A 23,301-nucleotide genomic window follows, 5' to 3' on the forward strand; every position below is an offset into this window, starting at 1 on the left:
AAAATCTGGGTAATGGGTACTTGAGATTTCTCTGCATTATTTCTTACAGCTGCATGTGAATCTATAGTTATCACAAAATAAAAAGTTTAATTAAAAGTAATTGGCTGTATATTTATATATAGACATGTATATGTATTAAATCTATTCTGTATTTAGCAATTTAAATGAAATAGAACTTCTATTTTTGAAAGCTTCTTATGTCATATGCTATAAAGGGAATATAGTTAGAATCTAAGTATGTCTTATGAAGGAAAACAGTATAACTGCTGGTCTTAACCATAGGGAAAATAGTCATCTTACTTTAGTGTAATTTTAGTGTTCCTAAATAGGGATGCATATTCCATTTAAGGTTCCAAAGATGGTCATGGTTATTACTGTTAAAAAAAAAAGTCAGTAAACTCCAGCATCCAGTATTGAAATCTTGGCTGTGTTGTGTTTTTTAAATAATTTGTCACAAAGGAAAAAAAAGCTGACAGATTTTTACATTTAATTCTCCATATTTGTAATACCTACTTGGTATAAAACACTGCTAAGTGCTACAGGAGGGACAAAAATTATTAATGCGCGGTGTCTGCCCTCAGGGCTTACAGTCTAGTCACATGGAACCTTTCACTTATTCAGCAGCCATTTATTGAGATCCAGCTCTGTTCCACACACTGTACCAGGCACTAATATAGTTTTTGCTTTCCTGGAACTCATAGCACAGTGGGTAAAACTAGTACAAAATAGCATAAGGCGGAATATGAAAAACATCATAAGAGAGGCGCAGAGAAGGACAAGGACTTAAAGGAGAAAGAAATCCCATCAGGTCAAGCAGTCAGGAAAAATTTCATAGAGAAGACGGCACATGAAATAGCCCTGGAGGGAAGGGGTAACAGTCCGGCTAGTGGAATGTGGCATTCATGTGGAAACAAAGGTAGGGAAGTTGAAAAGCATAGAGCTTGTTCTGTGACAGTTAATAGACCCATGTGACTGGAACCCAGTAAGGGAGTGGATGAGAACATCAAGACTGGAAAGGTAAGAATGCAAGGATTTGGCAGGCAAGGGTTTTATTCAAGGGCGTGATTGGAACTGCCTTTTAGGAAGACAAAGCAGTCAGTGGCGTGTAGGCTGGAATGAGACAGACAGGAGTCAAGAGAGACTCTGGAGCATTGAGGGAAGTTATTAGGGTAATTTAGGTGGCAGTGGGGTAAACAGGAGGGACAAAACTGGAAGACACCATAATCCAGTGGCTTGAAATTTAACTATGTATAAGAATCACCTGGAACGGTTGTTAAAAATACAGATTCCTGGCCTCCATTTCCAGAAAATTCAAGTATGTTTGAATAAGCATTCCAGGTGATTCTAATGCATGCAGTCTGACTTAATCCTTTCCCTCAGCCAGCTAGGGAAAGTTCTTTTCAGAGATGCCAGGAAGATCTCTCCAAAGAGGGAAATGGGCACCTATTGTGTGGTAATCCTTACGTTAGGGACTTTATGTACATTATCTCCTTTAAGGAAGTAGGTATCATGATCCATGTTGTATGGGTGACTAAACTGAGGTTCACATAGATTGTGTGGTATTTCCCCAAGATGCCATGTCTGCCAAAAGACAGATCAGGATATCAACCTCAGACCCTCAAACATCAGAGCTGAAGTCCTGGTGCTCTTGCCCCAGAGATCTGTGTTGTATCCTGGCATTCCATTTAAGCTCTGAGCAGGCTGTGGTTTTGGGGCTTCTTCAGGCGTCTGAAACCTCTTGTGTGAGCCAAAGCTTTGAGACCAGTTCAGCTCCGTCTGTTTGTGTGTCAGACACTCCGCAAGGCTCTGAGACCTCAAAGGGCTCTAGTCCAGGAGAACAGTCTCATAAATGGATCATTTCAGTCTTGCATGGTAAGTGATGAGATGCCTTGGGTTCTCTGGGGGCATAAGAGAGGACACTAATTTCAACCAGGGAGTTCATAAAATGCCTGAGAAAAACTCTGCTGCAATATGGTTTCCAACCTCAGCTGGGCCCTCAGCCTGCTAAGCAGTATCTTCATGTGCCAGTGCTTTTTCTCCCATTCCTCACAATAGTTGTATCAAATGTCTGTCTCTTTGTCAAATACTACCTCCCCAATTCTCTTTGCAGCTAATTGTATTCTTACCTCAGAGAGAATATGGACGCAGTCAAACGTGAATTCCCTCAAGTTCCTGCTCCCCACCCCTCTTCCCACTCATCTACTTTCCTCTACTCTGAGCAAACTGTCCTTTTGAAAGCCAGTCCTTCCACTTATGCTCTGGACCCTCCTTGCATCTCTCCAAGCCTGCTTTGTTTGGCCTATACATTTTATGTTTAAAATTTTTGAAGTTAATGCCTTTAGATGAAGCATGCATCTTTCAGTTCTTATTCCTACCTATTGCATTACACTTCTCATTTGTGTTATTCTTCTGGCCCTACTGAGCATGTGAGGAGATTTCTGGGCCTATAAGGATAGGTGTCAAAGTGAGAACTAATCCCAGTCTTGTCTTTGACTGTTACAGTTACTGACGCAGCTGGGAGGCAACCTCTTGAGAAACTCGGAATGCTGTCCTACAGTATGATCTGAACAGGTGACCAGTGACTAGTGATGGTCAGTCACATTCTATGTCCATCAAGGATTGGCCAGGGCGTATGTTCCTGGAGAAATGGAATGTTCCAATGACCATGGCAGAGGGTAGAGAGAGCCTTTCCAGCCTGAAAATGATACACTCCACCCAAAGCCTGTCCCCCTAGAATAATAACAAGAGGGAAGCTGGCTTCCTCTCCTCTGAATGGCCAATTGAAAGAGATCATTCTCAATGTCAGCAATGCCTTAGTCAGCTCCATTGCCATATCGAAGTACCATAGTCTGGTGGCTTAAGCAACAGACATTGATGTCTCATCGTTCTGGAGACCAGGAAGTCCAAGATCAGGTTTTGGCAGACTTGCTTCCTGTTGAGAGCTCTCCTCCTGGTTTGCAGATGGCGACCTACTTGCTGTGTCCTCACAAAGTGTAGAGATATGGTCCTTCTTTCCCTTCCTCTTCTTATAATGACACTAATCCCATCATTGGGGCACCACCTTCATGACCTTCTCTAAATCAAATGACCTCCCTACAGGCCTCACCTCCAAATACTAACACTCTGGTGATTAGGGCATCAACATACGAATTTTGGGGGGGACACAAGCATTCAGTCCATAACAGAGGTGTTAGCTTTCAGCAACAACCGCCTAATACGCGATGTGTGGAAGGATGGGAGGAAACAACTGTAGTATTTTCACTCTTGCATCTGGAATGTTAAAATCTTATCTGTGACATATAGGGTTTTTAGTCACATGAGATTAATTAATGACGGGAGAAGCATTGTCACTTCAGTCTATTCCATTTTCCTCATGCTTTGTATATAAACAAATGCATATGATTTCTTTTCCTGAAATTAAGCGGTGAAATGCACTTTTTAAACTATGTGTGGGTATGGATTTGTTCTTCTTAACTTATTGTCCAGTTAATCTTCATAATTGCTTTGTGAATTATTTTATTTATTCTGGTACTACATCACTTTTCACAATCTGTTCTAAATTTTGAGTGTATGAAGCAAACCATAGGATTACCTAAAAGAGTTTTGAATAATTTTGGCTTGCTTGGTCGCTATTCTGTGCTTTAGAAGAATGCACAGGGTTTGGCAACACAACTAACTGTTGAACCTCAACTAATAGAGAAAAACATCATGACCACCTTTTGAAAGTGTCAACATCATATATACCAAGCATTTACTATATTGCAAGAACCTCAATTAACTATTTTGGGGGCATTATAGAGAATTTAAATCACATTCTTACCTTCAATTAATTTACCATTTAGTTGGAAAATGTAACGTGCACATGAAACAACTCGAGAGACCTCAGCAAAACACAACTGCTCTCAACTGTCCAGCTAATAATGTATGTACATGCAAAAAAGGCTTACAAATGAGTTAGCGCTGCAGTAGTCTATGAAGGGAGCCCACATCAACCAGTAATTTCCTGTCATAGCCCATGCCAGTCCCTTCACATCAGTGTCTCTGTTCCCATGACCCTCAATGATTTCCTAATTTTGCTGGCATATGCCGGGACCAAAATTCCAACTGAGCCAAGAGCTGGCAGTGCTGCCAGGGTGGGAGCAATGCTGAGCCAGCCCAGAGAGAGGACATATTGAGAAGAGCCCTTAGGATGAACTCTAGGTGGGTGAGGGGAAGAGGTTCCATCAGATGGCTAGAGGATCATCTGGACCAGTTGGTAAGGGTCACAAATAGCATATTAATCTCTCTGCTCTGCAACTTCCAGAGCAGTTAGTCTCTCTACCTTTTAGTCAATTATAATTGCCCTTGTGTTTTCAGATTGAGTTCTAGGGTAGTTGAAGACCTTTTACAAGCTGAAAGTTAGTTCTTGGGAGCCAGAGATCAGACTGACGCTATTCAGGCTGGCTGACCACCCATTATCGTTCAATACATAGCTAACTCAATCTAAGAAGAAAGCCCATGAATAACCCAGTTAGAAGAAATAATGGCAAAACAGATCTCTTTTACAATACCAAAATAAGGTAAACTATTCAGGAACCATTCGGGGACTTTGTGAAAATAATAGAACATTGTTTGGTGAGAAATAGAAGACCTGCAGACAAGTGGAGAGCTGTTGGTCCGGTTCTGAGTGAGAAGTGTGAATACCTTGAAGAGGGCAGTTCTTGCCGTAGTAATGTAGAGGTTCAGTGAAATTCCAAGCAGATCTTAAAGACTTTAAAAAACATAGATATGATTCCAGAGTTTATCTGAAAAGATAAGCAATTGAGAAGAGAAAAGAAATGTTTGAAAAAATAGAGAAATGAGGGAGGACTAGTGACACCATCTATTCAAATTAGGCAAAAACTCTAATAATGAAATTGTCTTATACCACTTCAAAATTAGATGAAGAACAGAGAACAGATAAACTAGAATCAGATATTACACCATGGTATTATTTAATGTAGATAGATGGAAGAGTTATTCAGTGCAGGGTATTGAGTATTTTTGTTCGTGAATTAACTAACAGTTGCATGTACCAGCAACCCAGCTTACAGCTGCTTAACCAGATAGTCTGTCCCTTTCCCCGCACTGCCCTACACACACAGTAAGGATTCTGGAGATAGGTGGCTAAGGCTGCTGAGGAAGCTCAGGATGCCATCAGGGCTTCCTTCTATCCTTCTGCTCAGCCATTCTTAGCCGGTGGCTTCAGTCCTCATGCAGAATGGCTTCCCTACCTTCAGCATTACATCCACATTCCCGGAAGGAAAAAGGCAGGTGCTGGCTGAGGCTGCCCCTCTAACAGTCTTTTCAAGAAGCCCTATCCATTGGCTTTCCCTTGCTTATCACTGACTGGAATTATGTCATGTGGCCAGCCCCCAGTTGCAAGGGAGTCTGGGGAAGTCTAGTATTTTTAAATAATTCCCTGAACAAAATCAGAGCTTAAGAGTTAGGGAGAAAGGGAGGACAGATCCCATATAGGCAAATTGCACTGTGAGCCGCAATTAGTTATTTAGGGGAAAAATCCATGTAGATCCTCATTTCCTTCCCTGCACCTGTATCCTAAAATAGTAGAAAACATATTAGCATTAATACTAAAGGATATAATAACATGCATACATTTATAATTTTACTACAAATCTACAAAATATGCATAAGAAAATTGCTTTTAGGAAATATATCAACGTATTGTCATTATCCTTGTGATGGGACTGGTTTTTTTTAAATTCTTTACACTTTTTAAGTTTTCAAACTTTTTCACGAGATAATAAACCTAATGTTAAAATGAAAAGAAATAAAGTAAATAAACTCAGAACTTGTAAAATGCAATAGCATAAACCTAGATGTGTATAAAGCTATTTAACTGGCAGAGGAAATGCTATGGTTTTCTAATATTGCGAATCCATTGACTCTGGATCTATCCATTCCCAAAATTCCTCAAATGTGGAAAACTTGAGCACATATAATTTGTGACACTACAATTAAAAAGTCTAAATGAGAAAGCAAGTATTAGTGAAAATGGAATGAAAAATATTTTCTTTGAAAAAAACATTGGTAGCTCTGAAGAAGATAAATTTTAGTGTATAGCCGTACAATTACTGTATGGAATTAGGCCAAACAAGACATTTCATTAAATGATGGATTATTTGTGAGCCTGGAGCCCCAGAAGGAATGTGATATGGCTGAATGTAATTGGAAATTAGCAAAGGGTACTAGTCTAAGAGGGAGGATAGTAAGTGTAGTTTTTGATGTTTAAAACAATTCTCTTTTGTGAAATCATGCAATTTTGTGATTGCCTGTAGCCAATAGCTAAGGGTATGATAAGCCAAGTCACATACACTAGATTTTGGAGCCATTTGTATGTTGGTGGTTGCAAAGTGATATTGTTTAGGGATGGGAAGAGTTTGGTTAGATTAATATAATACAGGAAGGCGATAGCTTCAAGTTATTAGCAATCTAAAATTTTATCATATTTGGCTATAATTCTTAAAAAAACAGAAATGAAAGAATGCTTCATATATATGCTAAATCTTAGGGAAATAATTAAATGACAGTAACCAATAAATAAATAAATATGACCATCTGTGAGAAAAACGTTGGTTCTCCTACACATTAATTGTACCTAGTATGGTTCTGTCTTTGCCTATCATGGATAATTCTCATTTTGTTTTTGCTTTTCCATAGCACTGGCCAACAGCTTCCAGTTCTCTGTCTTGAGTTCTTTTGGTGATGTTTGTTTTCATAGAACATGGAAGCATAAGCACAGTAAGAAGCAGAAGTCTCTCTCTCTCTTTTTTTCTTTTGCTGAGGAAGATTCACCCTAAGCTAACGTCCACTGCCAATCTTCCTCTTTTTGTATGTGAGCCACCACCACAGCATGGCCACTGACAGAGGAGTGGTGTAGGTTCATACCCAGAAACCAAACCTAGGCCACCAAAGCAGAGCATGCCAAACTTGACCACTAGGCCACTGGGGCTGGCCCAGAAGCCTCTTGAAAGTATGCAGACATTTCCACATTGACACCAGGCATCCTTGAGTCTTAAGGGTACATCACGTTAAATGGCTTAATGGCTTGTTCATTTCAATTTTGCTTCTTTTCAGACAGGGAATAAGTCGTCTACAGGTTGCCAGCCCCTCTGATATGGCAGACTTTTGGTGGTAGAATGACCTTAGGATGTTGGTTAAGTTCTTTGGGAAAGCAAATGGATCAGAGTTCAAGTCTAATAATACTACAATTTGACCACATAGGTAAATTAGAAATAATAATGATAATATTTAGGAGAGGATTTTTATCAATGGAAATGAATGAAATTAATATGGATAACAAAAGAATTCATCCCAACAATCATTCAGAATATTTTGCAGCTTTGAATTTGGACTTGTGCTTTTGCTGATAGAGTATTTCATTTATTGGTATATCATATATCTCTTTATAAAAAATTAAAACCTAGTGTTTTTTTTAAGACAATTTTTTTTATAGCCATTTTAGGTTCACAACAAAATTGAGAAGAAGATACAGTTGTCTTTTCTTGTAATATCTTTGTCTGGTTTTGGTATTAGAGTAGTGCTGGCCTCATCAAATATTTGGAAGTATCCCTTTTGCTTCCATCCTCTGAAAGAGATTGTAGAGAACTGGTATAATTTCTTCCTTAAATATTTGCTAGAGAACCTGGTGTTTTTAGTAGGTTAAATTAAATAACTTGGTTTCTAAAATGTCATGTGATTGGCTATATTCTTTATTATCAGTAAGCAGATATAATGTTAGATAAAACTAGAAAGAAAAGATATATTTTTTAAGCTACTAGAGTTTTCAGAATATCTCAGTAGTGGTTAAATAGAAAAATAGAAAATAGAAAATAGTTAAATAGAAAAAACATTGATCACTTTTAGACCATTCTGTCTAGGTTAAGACCAACACAAAAATGTACTGCAAGTTCATAAAACTTTCTCAAGTGATATGTTTCAACTATCTATATTTTATAACAGAGAAAATCTTTTAGGTTTTTAATCAATCTGAAGAAAATTCACCGTTGAAATTGTTTACATGCAGGAAAGAGGGCTCCCCTTACATCCTTTACTTTAAAATTTACGTCTTTCCTTTTCCATAAATCTTCACCATAGACAGCTCTGAGAATGTGTGTTGGGGTGAGAAGGAAAAAAGGAGGTTGAAAACCACTGAACCAGAGAATATTCTCTTTATTGAAATGAATAGTGGGACTGTGTTTACAACATGGGAAACACATCCGGTTATTTAGAAGAGTCTGGTGGACCCCCTGCCGTTTTCATGAGCTCTGCCTGCCATTGATATTGCTCTAAGTCAAGGTAACTGGACAGGGCTGCCTCCAGTCTGTATGGCACCTTCCTGTGAATTATTAAAAGGCACCCTTGCCATCTGTTGGAAAATTGTTGTAATATGCTGCTTTTGTTAGAAGATACTTTCTTGCCCTCTGATAGACATTTGTCCTAATAAATATGCCATTTCATCGTGTGAATTGCACCCGCTTGGACATGGTGCTGTTGTGCAGTGCATGGCCTGCACAATCACGTGGGGCATTTGCAAGTAGGAAAAAAATAGAAATCACCATAGCAACACTTGTCTATAACATAAAAATGAGAAATCAGATTCATTGCAGTAACTCCTGGAAAGTTCCTGTTCAGCAAGTTGGTGGTGTTGGAATAATGGGGAGGTAGGGTGTGGGGTGGGGAGGGTTCTTTCATTGATGGCTTCCATTCTTGAGAACAAGGGCTTGGCTATTGCTCTTTATATGTCTTCCAGTCAGTTAGAAAGAGCCTACAAATTCCAACAACTTAGCCAAATGGAAAAGATTCTCTGTTTACAGAGAAAACACAAAGCTTGCTTCTTCCCCATCATTAAGCTGGCCGAGTATACTTAGCAGAACTTTTCCACTTAGGTGTCCAAGTTAAGGCTATCAGTGACTTTTTACTTGAAATCTAAACATTTTAGAAACATTTTGTAGGGAAAACTAGTCACAGGCCCTTTCAAAAAGAATCAAATAAATAGTTTGGGGGGTTTCCATCTTGGAATTAGGATGTTTATTTAAGAAACTCTAATAAAGCCCTCTTTCAAGCCCATGAAAATTATAGTCAGAATTGAGTGGCGGACTAAGGATTCAGGAAATAGCTATTGATTTGTGAGAGAGAGAGGGAACAAAAGTGCCAGAGAAGGAAGCAACTTGCTGAGAAACTTTTGCTAATGGTTCTTATTTCCTGCAACTTTGAAAAAGCATTCCACCACCAGTGGAGTTTAAAACATTCTCGTTTCCAGATTAGCCCACCTAGGCAAGGGGTGGTACCCACGGTATGGCTCAGGCTGGGCTTCTCGGGGCAAAGGCATGAGAGCGGGTGGAGCTGACACATTGACTGCAAAGCTTAGTGCAAAAGGAATTTTCAGTGAAAGCAGGCAGGACAATAAGGGAAAGTCCAAAGCCTCCTGCCCAAGGGATTGGGCAGAAACCAGGAAAGAATCTGAGGAGAAGAACTGGCAAGGGAGATCCTGATTGGCGAGAGACAGTTGCACCACAGAAGATTCCAGAAGGTTGCCAGGGATGGAACCTTTTATAGGCTGCCCACACAGGAGCCCTAAGCAGGAAGAGAGCCATGCAAGAAGCCAAACTAATTTGGATACCAAATGGCCTTTTTATTTGCTTTTCAAAACCTCCACGGGCAAGAAATCAGAAAATAGTGAGGGAAACATAACATCAGAAACAGTCGTGGTGATGGGTTACAAAAGACAGCTGAAAGTTCTATACCGAAAAACTGGGGGGATGCAAATTGTATTTTGATCAAAGTGACAAAGCCGGACAAGCACCTGGAAGTACATATAGAAGTATAATAGTTCTGAAGTAGCCACATGGAGATCAAAAGCTCTGGATGATTTAGAGGAAAAAAGTAGCTTAGCCAAATGCCACTGATGACATTTCACACTTTCTCCCTTATGCTTCTAATTATTCTATGGAAATATAATCCTAAATCAGTGACTCATTTATGTCAGCTAATAATGAACACTCTTAGAATTCCATACTTGCTTGTTTTCTGCGTTTGTTATTTCAGTGAAGTAACGGTGAAACATATATGTATGCTGTCTCCTTACCATCACTTAGAGTTTTTGAGTCAGTAATGATATAAACCCTATGGATATTTAGGTAGATTTATAATCCCCAGTTGAGCTTTAGTTATGCTTGTGGTTAATGGGTGGCTTAGTTTACCCATCAGCTGCCTGGGCAGGGAGGTAGAAAAGAAACTTCCCATGAAGGACGGGCTTTTTAAAATTCACAGTGACCTTGCCTATTGGTAGATGTGGCTCAAGAGTGAATTCAGCTTCAACCAAGATGATGCGTAACTTTCATGGGGTGAAGCTGGGTGGAAAGTAAAGATAAAGAAATCAGAAACCTCTTCCCCTAATGTCTACCTGTAAGGTTATTAAACATGAAGTCAATGGCTCTTAACCTGCGCTACACACCAGTATCTCCTGGAGCTGAAACAAATTCTGATACAAGACCACGCCCAAGAACAATCAAATCAGAATCTCCTAGGATGGGGCCAGGCACCAGCAACTTGTTTTGTAAGTTCCACAGGTTGTTCCTGTGTGCAGCCAAGGAGAGAGCAATTGGACTAAATGAAATGACACAGATCCTGGTACGTTTGGTGCCCAATGAGCATGAGCACCCTCCTCTTCCAGTCATTTCCTGCTACCCCACCCCTCCCTTTCTGAACTCACACAGGATGTGTGTATCTGACTTGGTCTTGCGACACGTATCACAGGTGACTGCCTCACGGTTGGAGAATTTGCTTCTATCTTCACATTGAAAATGACAGAACTCTCTTCTCACTTTTAATGTACCGTCTCATCACTTATTTCACGCGTTTATCTTCCTTCCAATATTATTTAACTTCTTTCACCTTTAAGCCCCAGAATCTGTGGATTTAGGAAGAGTTCTGACTTCCGTGTCCCTAGGGATTGAATGTAGTCAAACCCTTTCGAGCACTTGAGAAGGATCAGGGTAGAAATAAAGTTTAAGGCATAAAAGGGGTTCCTAAAAATAGAACACAATTCATCAATTTCAGTTAAAAATGCCTTCATACTTTCCAAGCATTTTTGAACTCTTCAGCATTTTTAATAAGCTCACTTATGAGTCTTGTTGAAAATAAATAAAATACACTTGTTTTCATTAAGGGAAGAGATCTTTTTCCATCTTAGTATTGTTGAAAGAGACAAAAAGGAGTCCAAAACTTGGCAAAGGAGTACGTTATTAGTGACATATTGGTCACAGATGTGCTGGTAGAGCTACGTTTTCTTCCTGCAATTAGTATTTTAAGTGCCCACAAATTACATGTGAAAGTCCAGATAATCTCCTTACAAAAGGGAAAGATGAAAAAATTATGGTATTTGCAAAGTCTTCATTTTGAATATATTCTAAATGTGTTTTTGTAAATAGGCAAGTGACCCATGTCCGTTTGCTAGTTATGGTTTCAAAGGAGTAGTGCTGGATGATGCCCACCTTTGCTTTTTATCGTCAGCTCCAAATGTTTTAAGGAAGTGCAGACACCTGGAGATACTCTTTGGCAATACTTGTGAATTATAAGATTCCCTTCACAATTCTTAAGAAAGTCAGGAAGGCAAAACTCAAGAGGCAGAAGGGTATTCTCTCTAGTAACTTTATATTGCTCGAATCTGTAGGCCTTTGAAGCAGAGTAGGAGGAGTTTGGCCAAATTGTGTTCAGTTACAGAAAGTCCTAAAAGGACTTAAAGGAGAGTATTGACAAGCCAACTCTGGAAACAGGGTTAGGACTGACCTCGCAGGAAATGGTGTTGCCACCAGGATGCCCATTAAGGCAGATGTAATAGATGAATGTAATTCAGACCAAAGGCTCTTATTGTAAGGATGTAATGGGAGGAAACAGTATGTTGTAAAAGAAAAAGGATCAAGAAACACATGTGATGGACATAAAAATAATAATGACAAACTAAAACTTTATTATAAGACTTCTTGAGAATTTTTTTACTCACCTTGATATTGAAAACTAGACAAGGGAATAACTCCTCAAGGGACAACAGATGCCTCAGTTTTCATTGTGTTTAAATTGATGAGCTAACCAGTTTGAAATGTCATATAAATTGAAAGCGATGTGAAATTGAACAAAAGGGAAAAAGCAGAAGGAGAAGAATTAGTGTACTATCTATATAGAGGCTGAATTTTGACACAGAAAAAAACAATATGACCAAGTTTCCTGATATATAAGGAGAAGACTATTTGCATTTTTAATTCAGTACAAATATGCATTTCAAGACGGTTTAGTGATCTGATGATTACAAAGACAGATGGCTTTAAATCAGGAGCTTGTAATATACCTTTCGGCCCCAAAGCCATCGGGTAGGACTGTCAAGGGAATGTCAGTGTTTGATGCTAATCCAGCTCTGTCTGGCGCCTTGTGTAATATTTGATTTTACAAGTTCAAGACGTGATACTATACAGCTTTTGAAAAATAAACCTATAATAAAGACTTCAAGTTCTTTTCATTCTCAAAGTACCTTGTTTTTGTTGCTTCCCATTTCCCTAGGAAAGTGACAATATTGGAGGACCCCGATCAGAACATTCACCTGAAAAACCTGTCTCTTCATCAGGCAACCACAGAGGAAGAAGCTCTGAATCTGCTCTTCTTAGGAGACACCAACAGAATGATTGCAGAGGTAAGCAATGTCTCTGCAAGCTGTTTCCCCACACTATAAGATATAATCGAATTTTAAGGGCAACAATGACCTTAAAAATAATCTTCTCCACACTTCACGTTACAGATAAGGAAAGCTAGATGCAGAGAAGTGGGGAGACGTTCCCAGGGTCATCTAGCTAGTTGAGGAGCAGAGACTGAAACCTAGATTCCTTTAATTTTTATATTTTTCAATTTTATACAAATTGGTTCGCAGCTAGTCAATGACAACTCACCAAACATCTTTATTATGTGAATTTTTGCGTAATTTTTGAAATTTAAAAATACACAGTTCCTTCTTCCTAACTCAAATCCGTCTATTGGCATATGTTTACATATCCATGTATTTTCACATATTTAGTGAATTAATATTTAGAAAGCATTTAGAACAATGCATGGAACATGTGAAGTACTCCGTGCGTTTGCAGCTATTTTTGGCAGATCTGGGAACACTGCCATGCGTAGTATAAGTATGTCTCAGCGCAATATTTGGGATATACCTATACTGAAAACTACTTGTTGTCAACCTGACCTTCAAACCTAACTGAGGGCCTGTGTTTCACCTGGGACTATAGGCAGGAGCCAGGATTGACCCAGCTTGGTCAGGGACCCTAACCTCAGCCGGTTACTGATTAGAGACGGAGGGTCGCAAAGCTCTCCTCCCCAAGGACACCGCAGTGAAAGGAATGGAGTAGTGGTGGTGGTGTGGGAACAGTTCCCCAAATGAACAGATTGCTGTTATCGCTGGTGCTTTCCTTCTTAAACCATGCTCCCAGGCTTCTGTGTTTTATCATGTGTCTGACAACAAGTAGCAAGTGAGGATAGTAAACTGGGCAGATTAGTAGTCTAAGAAAGTCTCGTCGTGCCATTTTTTCTGCCCCTTTTCCACCCTCTGGAATGCATGGCCTTAGATATAAGATGGAGAAATTGAAGCCAAGTTCAGATAGTGAAAGCATGGCATCGATGCCTGTTATTGTCTTGGGCCCTTAGTTTTTTTGTTGGTTTTCTTTTCTTTTTTGTGTGTGAAGAAGATTGGCCCTGAGCTAACATCTGTTTTCAGTCCTCCTCTTCTTGCTTGAAGAAGATTGTCACTGGGTTAACATCTGTGCCAATCTTCCTCTATTTTGTGTGGGATGCAGCCACAGCGTGGCCTGATGAGCAATGCTAGGTCCATGCCTGGGATCCGACCCTGCGAATCCCAGGCAACCAAAGTGGAGTATGCGAACTTAATATGCCTTCGGGCCAGCCCTGTTGTTGTTTTTTGCTAGTTCTGCATTAATACTTTTCAATAGACTAACTTAAATAGGTTGAACTTATGTACCACATAAGCCATATTATATGTCCCATATATACTATGGATTTAAGAACCATCAAATTATTATTTTCATTTAAAGAAAGTTTTACATAGGTTTTAATTTCAGAATATCTTGTTTTGCTTTACAATGTTTTGTGTTTGTGTTTTGCTTCAACATTTTGCCAATGTGGTCATCTGTGATGCTCTTATTTGTTGCAGTAATTAAAGGTTAAGGAGTAATGGCAGATTAAGGATCGGGGAGTATAATGATGAAGGATCAGCATGCCCCACTAAAAACCCTCCTCCTTCATATACAGCTTAATAAACAGAAAACCAAGAGATACAGAATATAGATGGGTCCTGCCCACCATTGGACTATGAAAAAGAGAAAAGGTGGATCCATAAATGCCATTGGAAACAAGTGGAGAACCCCGTCCCCGCCTCAGTGCCATCCTTCCTCCAGAGGGGACTCGTGCCCAGAAGAGTCTAGGCCTTGTCCTCACAATCACATCCCCTCATCTTGAATGGAGTGTGGAGGGCTCCTGGCCCTGGTTCACCATCGCCTCTGTTAGCTTAAAAGCTTGGCCATTTGCTATTTCAAAGTTATGCATTAACTTTAGCTGACTGTATCTTTTCAGACTATTGTTTTGTGAAGTTTTGAGGACCTTAAACTCCCTTTGTGCAAGCTTATCTGTCGTGTTCTACCACCTTACAAAATTCCAACAGTCTTTTCCTGTTAGTTACTGATGAGTATCTAATAATAGTATCATAAATAGCTGAAACCTGAAGTCAATTCTGATAATGCTGGTTGTGCATTATTTTTTAACTTGTTCATTTTTTCCTGTGTGACTGATTTCTTTTAAACCAAATCTACTAGATTCTGTGTATTTCTGTGCTTGCTTTCATTTTTCCTTTGGTCATAATAGCTACCGTGTTATCTCAAGAAGCTGCTCAATAGCCTTGGCACTGTTCTAGATGCTTTATGTATGTAGATGTTATTTCTGATTCTTGTTTCATAGATGGAAACTGAGGCACAAAGAGTGAGACTACTTGTCCCAGGTCACCCAACTGTTAGGTGGCAGGGCCAGGGTTTAACTCCAAGTCAGACTGATTCAGGGCTTATGCTCTTTCCTTGTACCACCTTTCAGGAGTACAATAATCAAATTGACATGGGTCAAATTTTTCAAGCGAGGATACATTTCTGAATTATTTAAAAAGTACGCCAAGTATTTAGCACTTCAGTTTATCTCTTGAATTCATTGAAAGCAACTACATGAAAATATAAGTGAAAAATAACTGTCAATCCCTGAAAATACTTTATTATTCAGAGTCTCTGAAAAAGCCTGTTTTAGATTACAGTCCCACTGTCAGAATGTAATTTGTCAGCACAGAATGAGCTTACCAGGATAAAAAGAACACACTAACCATTTTTTTAAAAAAAGACGAGGTTCCCAATTTCCCATTTACACAGGGAAATCCAGAAGTCACCATGGTAACCAGAAAATATTTGCAAAACAAAGTCTGAATATGTGGGACACAAAGTGGAGTGCTCTTTCCTTTCATGTGCTCTCCCCATAGCCAGCATTTTAAGGAAAAGTTATTAAGAGTAGCTTCATCCTCTTCTTATTTATTCAGAACTCTTAAATAATTTCTGTAATCCTACCAGTGTTTTGAATAAAACCTGATTATGTCCTTAGGGCAAGTTTTTTAAAAAGATGAACTGCTGTGCCAAAGAGACTAAATATTGTCAAAGCTGAACTGCATGTGACCCAGTCTCAAGGCCCACCAGTAGCAAGTGTGACTTCATACTTTTTTGTCTTATCATTGAAATGTTTCTATCAATCAATCAAATCTAATTGAACAAGACATTCTGCATTTGGTTGTCAAGCCCTGCACAGTCCCATTGCTGGGACCACTTGCAAAGCCCCACCCATGTTCTAGAGCACTCTATCCCCCAGTGTGCCCTGAGTATGACTTGCATTAGAATACCCTGTGGTAGTCTAAAGACACAGTTTCTCTGATCCCGTTTTGGATCCATGGACTCAGAATCTCTGCAGTGGAGCCCTGGAATATGCATTTTAGCATTTTTAAAGTGCTCAGGCTAAACTTGGAGCAGTTTGGGTTTTACTATTAAGATGCTGGTTGAAACCCACTCCCAGAGAAGTACTCTGGGGGAGGAAGACAATTCCTCTACCCTCTAGGTCCTTCTGGCTGGTCTAAGAAGTAAATTGACATGAGACAGAATAACAGGAGAAAATCAAATAAAGTTTGATAACATGTATACATGGGAGAAACCCAGGAAAACTGAGAAACTGGCCAGAACAGCCAAAGCCACCACCTTAAATACCATCTTCAGCTAAAGACAAAGGAGGATGTTGGTAGGTAGTGGTTTGGAACTTCCAAGGGGAGGAAGTCAATTTACGTGGAGACGGAAATGCAAATATTTGTTAAACAAGTGTTTGTGGGCCCTGTATAGGCAATGTGACCTGAGAGGCACATTTTATATTACAGTACAATTCTCTTATGGTGATAGCTCCTTCCTGGGACAGGCCTTCTATCTTAAATTCTTTTAGGCAGTTAGGGAGAAGGTCAGAGTTTCTTTCAGAGTCTTTTGTTCTTAAAAAATAATCAAGGCAAAGAGACACACTTTGGGGGGGCCAATTCTGATCCCCCGCAGTACTGTACCTTTTCAAACACCACAAAATTTGAAAGTTCTGCCAATTTGGGGGACAAAAAAAATCTTAATTTAATTTGCATTTTCACTATATGCATTTTTATATAAATTTGCATTTCCGTTTTTGTTTATGTCTTCTATTTGTTTTTCTCTTGAGGTGTTAGGGTAGGTCTAATTGATTTGTTGGCTCCATGAGGACTGGAACTCTGTCTCGTTCACATCTACCACACCTCAAAACAGACCTGATATATAGTAGGTGCTCAGTAAATAATTATTGAATGAAAGAGCATGACAGATAATAGCTTTTTGCCTTTGTCGTATATTTAGCAAATATGTTCCCAATTTTATAAATTTTCTTTTAGTTTTCATTTCCTTTTTTTTTTTTTTAATATAGTCAAGTCAGTCTTTTTATTTCATGGTTTCTTCTTTGGATGCCATGCTTAGAAATGCAATTGCTAATGATGAATAATGCTGCTTATTAGAAAGTGTTTTGTTATTTTGAATTGAAATTTGATGCCTGGTCGAGTCCACCCCATTGTTCCCATTTGTCCTGGGATGGTCATCATCAGGTTGGAGTGGATCTTATCAGAGATTTCTGGAGCATGAGAGTTTTACCTGAATCTTGAAAAAAGCTGTCCTGAATTAACAAAATTTCATTTGAATCCTCCCTCTAGAAGTAGCCTCCCTTGATAAAAGTGTCATTTAAATATTCATTTTACGGAGTCGTAATGTTGCTCAAAGTGAATCATTAAACTAACATGGGCCTCTTTTACGAGCCAATTTGGAGAAGAGAATAGCATCCAGAGTTCTTTCTACCATGACTTCACAGGAGTGCCTGTTATGAATTAAATTGAGTCCCCTTACCCCACTCCTAAGTTGAAGTCCTAACCTCTAGTACCTCAGAGTTTGACCTTATTGAGAGGTAGGGTCTTTACAGAGGTAATCAAGTTAAAATGAGGTCATTAGGTGGGCCCTAATCCAATATGTCTGGTGTCCTTATAAAATGGGAAAATTTGGAGACAGACACATATACAAGGAAAATACCATGTGAACATGAAAACAGTCCTCTAAGGCAAGGAGAGAGCCATGGAACAGACTCTTTTCTCACAGCCCTCGAAAGGGAGAAGCAACCCTGCAACATCTCCATTTTGAACGTCTACCTTCAGAATTGTGAGATAACAAGTTTCTGTTGTTAAGCCACCCAGTTTGCTGTACTTCGTTACGGCAGCCCTAGCAAGCTAATACAGTGTCCAAATGACCTAGGATGTAATTTCTTACAGGAAATTCTTATAATGTGTAGCTCTTGACCTTGATGCTTTCAGGAGCAATAATATGCTATATCTAGTATACAACATTTCCTATGAAACTGCTTGAAGGGGATGTTTGGTGAGAATAGAACCCTCTTTTCCAACATTGGTAAAGTCTAGGGTTCTATTGGTAGGTGGCTTGCTTTCTTCCCACCTGGCTTCCTTTCCCCAGTGAACCGTCAGGTGAGTTCCTCCAGTCAGTGTTGATGTCCACTCTGGCTTCTTGACCATCACTACACATTCCTGCCAGATAGTGGTGAAGAGCATGTGCTTTGAAGATGACCTCCTGTTCTACTCCTGGCTCTATCCCTTGCCAGGTGTATGTCCTTGGGCAAGTCACTTAACGAGTCTCAACTGCACTTTCTGACCTGTAAAATGGGCATAATAATACCTACCTTCTAGGGCTGTAGTTTAATTAGATTAAGTGACAATTGGAAAGACCTTACAGTTCCCAGCTGGCAACTGTTTAAAGACAACACTGTTGTCCTGTTCAACTCTATTCTCTCAGCAGCTGGCAACCGGTTGATCAGTCATTAGTTGTTTTGTCATTAGTTGCTTTGTTGAATTGATGGGGAGAGAAAAAACTAGTGATTTCGGGAGATAAGACCTACAATCTCAGCTCCAGAACCAAAAGTGAGTTTATTGTGCCCTGTGCCTGTGGTGAGTACAGAGTACATCACAGATGACTTTGACAGTTTTTAATTTAGCTTGTGATTCTCCAGACCTTTTGGAAGAGGTTACTTTCCATTAGCCTACCAACAGTGTTTATGGGATTTATAAATTATTTTCCCAGGAGCTGTTAGAGGTCTTTCTACCTAATTCTTTGCTTGAAATAAAAAAATACTAGGTTCATCTGAGTTGTGTTAATGTGTTTTCTAAGCTCTCAGACTTTGCACATTATCAAAATTTTGGAGTGAGTTGTGTAACCTTGTAGAAGTTCAAAGACTATAGGGAGACAGGGTATGAGTGGTGCTAGTAGGTTGATGCCAGTTATTGGAACAGCTGTCATTGGACGTGTTGTCTTACAACATGAAGATAGCACAGGAAAGAAGGAACAGCTTTCCTGTATGGTTGTGTTTGTTAACAACACTCTAAGCCTCGATCTCCTTGTGTGTTGTGTGTGGCAAACAAGAGGATCTGGGTTGTGATTAGTGTTACAGAAGCATTCCACCAGACCATTAGATGGACGCTGACTGACACATCCTCATAGATTTTTATTTGAAAGATACGTTAGTTGTATATAATTAGCAAGTTTATTACAAGATTTTTGAGCCTGGGAAGAGCAAAATACACAGCAGGCAAAGTACGTCTTAGACCTACTCTTAAAATGGTAAGATTCTTTTATTATTAGGCCCCATAGGCAGCTAGAAACCTTAGCAAAAGATATGGTAACAATTCTAACCTCTTCTCTTATCTACTGTATATATGTTACTAGGTATAGAAGGAAGGAAACAAATTTTGAGCACTTACTATATGCCAGGCATTTCTCACTCCTTCTTATATTTTTTATATGAGATATATGAGAAATATACAGTTTTTTTAAAATAGTGATTTTGTCTTATAACATAGTTTGCATTCTGCTCCCACCTCGCCTAATTAGTGGTATTGCATGAACCATGAGTTTTGAGTCTAAAACATTTATTAAAATAAATGAAGTGGTATAATGCAGCCATTATTAGAATGTTAAAATGTACATGCTCCTTATACATAATTAGAGAAACACAATCTTTTTGGCTGTAAAAATTTAGCTCCAGGGTTTCTTCTGATCTTTAAAATTCTCACTTCTGATTAAACATAGCAGAAGAAACTAATTTTTACTCTACTCCCAGTTATCGAAATTCACCAACGACAGCAACAAAAAATGAAAAATAGAGGGGAAAAACACCATCTTCAATTAAATAAAGAAATAGTCATAACCTCAAACCATGAGAAAATGTGCCAAATATTATGAAATTTGAATTATGGTGAGGGAGGGTGCTGATAGCCAATACATATATCCTCCAACCTCAGGCAGGGTATGGTTTCCCCTTAAACAAGGGGTCACAATTCTCAAAAGCAAATCCAATGATCTTTTGGTTAGGGTGATGAGATCTAAGAACATAGGCAAGAATGGGGGGGAGGGAATATTATGCAGATATTCATTTTACACTGTAGAAGGCAAGTCCAAAGAAGAAACCTTAAAGACAGGCCGCTTTTATGGTCAGTGGTCTGGGCTCATTGCCAAGAAAGATGGCCTTTGGTGAGTGAGGTTCAGGGAGTTTGTGATTTAAGGGGTTTTACCATCCCAGACCTCTTAGTGTAAGAAATTGAGGAAAGTGTATGCTCTTCAGGCTAAGGACAAAACAGATTCAGAATAAAGGTATTCAGGGCACAAACTTAATTTGAATATTTCCTCACCCATCCCCAAGACTACTCTTTAGGAAAAAGATAGACATGTTCAAAGATAAGATTATCAGGAAGAGAACAGCTGAAGACCTATCCATAGACGTGAACTAGGGGGCTAAGGAATGTGCATTTGAAGGCTGATTCCATCAGGCAATAGAGGGAGTATTCTTCATAAGCTTAAGTATATTACTTAAATGCAATTTTTGTTTTAAAAAAGTAGCTCAAAAGTATAAGAGTCTTAAAGAAAAGATTACAAGAAAAGAGAAGATAAAAGCAAACTTGAAGTACTCAGAAAAGAAAGAGAAAAAGAAAGGCATTACAGAGATGATAGTGCTGTTAGAAGCAAAGAAGAAGGAAGAAGAGGAAGAGGAAGAACTGTGGCTGAGAAATGACTGAGGACATAAAAGCCCTGAAAGAAAGTTACACCTAGAAAGAGAGACAAAGGAGATCCCGATTATAAATAATTAGAAATCTTGAAAAGAAAAGAGCAAAGTCAACAGAAAAAACATGGCTAGAGAGAAAGAGAGAGAAAAAAGATGCCTGAAATTTGGAATTACTTGAATCTGCAGATGAAAAGGACATGCTGTGTCCAAGAAAAAATTGAAAGAGCTCAACTCCAAGATAAAATCTGTTGAAGTTAATAATTTCCAAAGCCAAAGAAAAAGCCTTATGGACATCCTGTCAGAAAATGCAAGCCAACTATGAGTGAAAATAAAATACATTTTTCTCAGACTTTTCCATAGGAACATTCAGTGCCAGGAGACAGTGGAACAAGATCTGAAGCAAGGATACTGTGTTCCAATAATTTTATACCCAGACGAATTGTCAAATTGTCCTTAAAAAATGAAATCATCAGACAAATATTTTTAAGCATGTGTGAATTCGGGAGGGATGTGAACCCAGGGATTCTTTTTAATCATTGCTTGATAAGAAAGTCTAACCAACAGGTAAATCAAAATAAAGAACTCAGGAACTAAGAAGCATTACAAAAGGACTGATGAGAAACACTGAATTTATTTCCATGTAGACAGAAGATTAAACAACTTTGTTAACTAAACATTATAAACTTCAAAAATATAGAAGTAATAATAGATATAACAAAAATTTGGACTTAGGACAGAGAGGCGGTTGTGGTGTTCTAAGCAAGCTAACTTTCTTATATTTCAAAGCAAGAAATGAATAGATAGATACTGTCTAAATATCAACCATATAGTTAAAAAAACATAATGACCCAAATCCCTTACTGTTTTCCATGAATTTTTCTTAATTCTAAAGAGATGCTTTTAGAAAAAAGATGTGCATCTCTTACCACGAAAAAATATTTATCTGAAGCTCACCAACTCCTTCAGTTTTGTTTCTTTTTTCTTTTATTAAATTTAAGTAAAATTTAACTTAATTTTTAATTAACAATATTATGTATGGTATGCTTTTGTTTTGGTAAAAGTACTACTTCTGTTCTTCTATTTGTATATATGTATAAACAAATATCTAAAAAAAAATTTATCAAACATTAACATTGTTGTTTTTGATTGGGAGATCTTCACTTTCATCTTTGCTACTTTTTGTGTTGTTTGGATTTTAAAAATAATGAGTGTGGTAGGGATTACCAGTACTCACCAAAACTTCTGGTTTATTCCTTCTGACACATGCTTCCTTGAAGTTGAGAGTTCATGTGACTTGCTCCAGTCAATGAAATCTGAGTGAAAGTGACGTATTACTTTTGTGTTGAAGCCTTTAAGAACTAATATGAAATTCTCCTTAATCTCCTCCTCTTTTGTGTTAAACTCTGAAGCTTTTTGTTGAGATGGTAGCCTTTCATGATGGCGGCACCTGCACCAGTCTTGCTGGTGTCAAGTGTATAGAGCAGAGCCATCATTAAATCATACTGGACAAATAATGTCAGCAAGAAAGAGATCTTTGTGATTTTAAGCATCTGAGACTATGGTGTTGTTTGTTAATTTGCTACCACAGTATAACTTGGTCTGTCTTGATGAATATGTGTCATTTTTTTTTTTTTTTTGAGGATGATTGGCCCTGACCTAACATCCGTGACCCTCTTCCTCTACTTTGTATGGGGACACCTGCCACAGCTTGGCTTGATAAGCAGTGCTAGGTCCACACCCGGCATCTGAACCGGTGGATCCAAGGACACTGAAGCAGAGCACACCAACTTAACTGCTATGCCACTGGGCCAGCCCCTGAATATGTGTCATTTTTACAAAATTATAGCTCATTATTCATACTTCATACAATGCAAATATAGCATAGCTTTTTTAGTAAGAAAACAAGGTTTATGTTAGTACTGTAAATTTCATCTACTTTTCAAATGGATTTGAAGCAATTTACAATATTAAAACACGTTAATCTGGACAGAAAATGTCAAAGAAAAAATTTATTAAAGGTTATCTCAATTTAAAAGAAGTTAGATGGATATGATACACAACTGGAATGAATGAATTATTGCCATTAAGGACAAAAGTTAGCTATGATTCTTTGGGCAGACAAGTAAAAACAAGGGCAACATTTTGGCCTTTGGGGTTATACAGTTTTTGTTGTTCAGAGAGCAAGCTTACAGGTATTGAATTGTAGGTAAAATATATGTACACTTGTTTAAAGGGTTTTGTGTGACAAAATGGGCAGTGTCTTGCCTGTAACTTTGAACAAAATACCAAAACTTTATACTTCTATCAATCTTGTATAATATCTGAAAGCATTATATTAAATTTTAGTGTACTCAATTGAGTGTATCAGTCAGGATCCAGCGACGAAAACACACCACTCTGTATTTAAAACAGGAAAATCAACGCAGCTCGTTTTGTTTCATTGGTGATGGAAGAATCTGAGAAGCCAAACACGGGATGGTGACGCATCTCAGGGATTAACCACAACAACTACTATCT

The 23,301-nt window shown here is 38.5% G+C and overlaps 1 protein-coding gene across 3 annotated transcripts in view; it reads left to right on the forward strand.

The window, feature by feature from the left end:
• Window positions 1–23,301, forward strand: part of KIF6 (kinesin family member 6) — a 375,031-nt gene that overhangs the window by 94,376 nt on the left and 257,354 nt on the right. For all 3 annotated transcript variants that reach the window (XM_046641148.1, XM_046641149.1, XM_046641150.1), the window contains one exon: window positions 12,595–12,724. In XM_046641148.1, coding sequence (XP_046497104.1) covers window positions 12,595–12,724 — 130 coding nt within the window. The remainder of the gene's footprint in view (window positions 1–12,594; window positions 12,725–23,301) is intronic.

Source organism: Equus quagga, chromosome 15 (genome assembly GCF_021613505.1).
Source record: "Equus quagga isolate Etosha38 chromosome 15, UCLA_HA_Equagga_1.0, whole genome shotgun sequence".
NCBI classification, from domain to species: domain Eukaryota; kingdom Metazoa; phylum Chordata; class Mammalia; order Perissodactyla; family Equidae; genus Equus; species Equus quagga.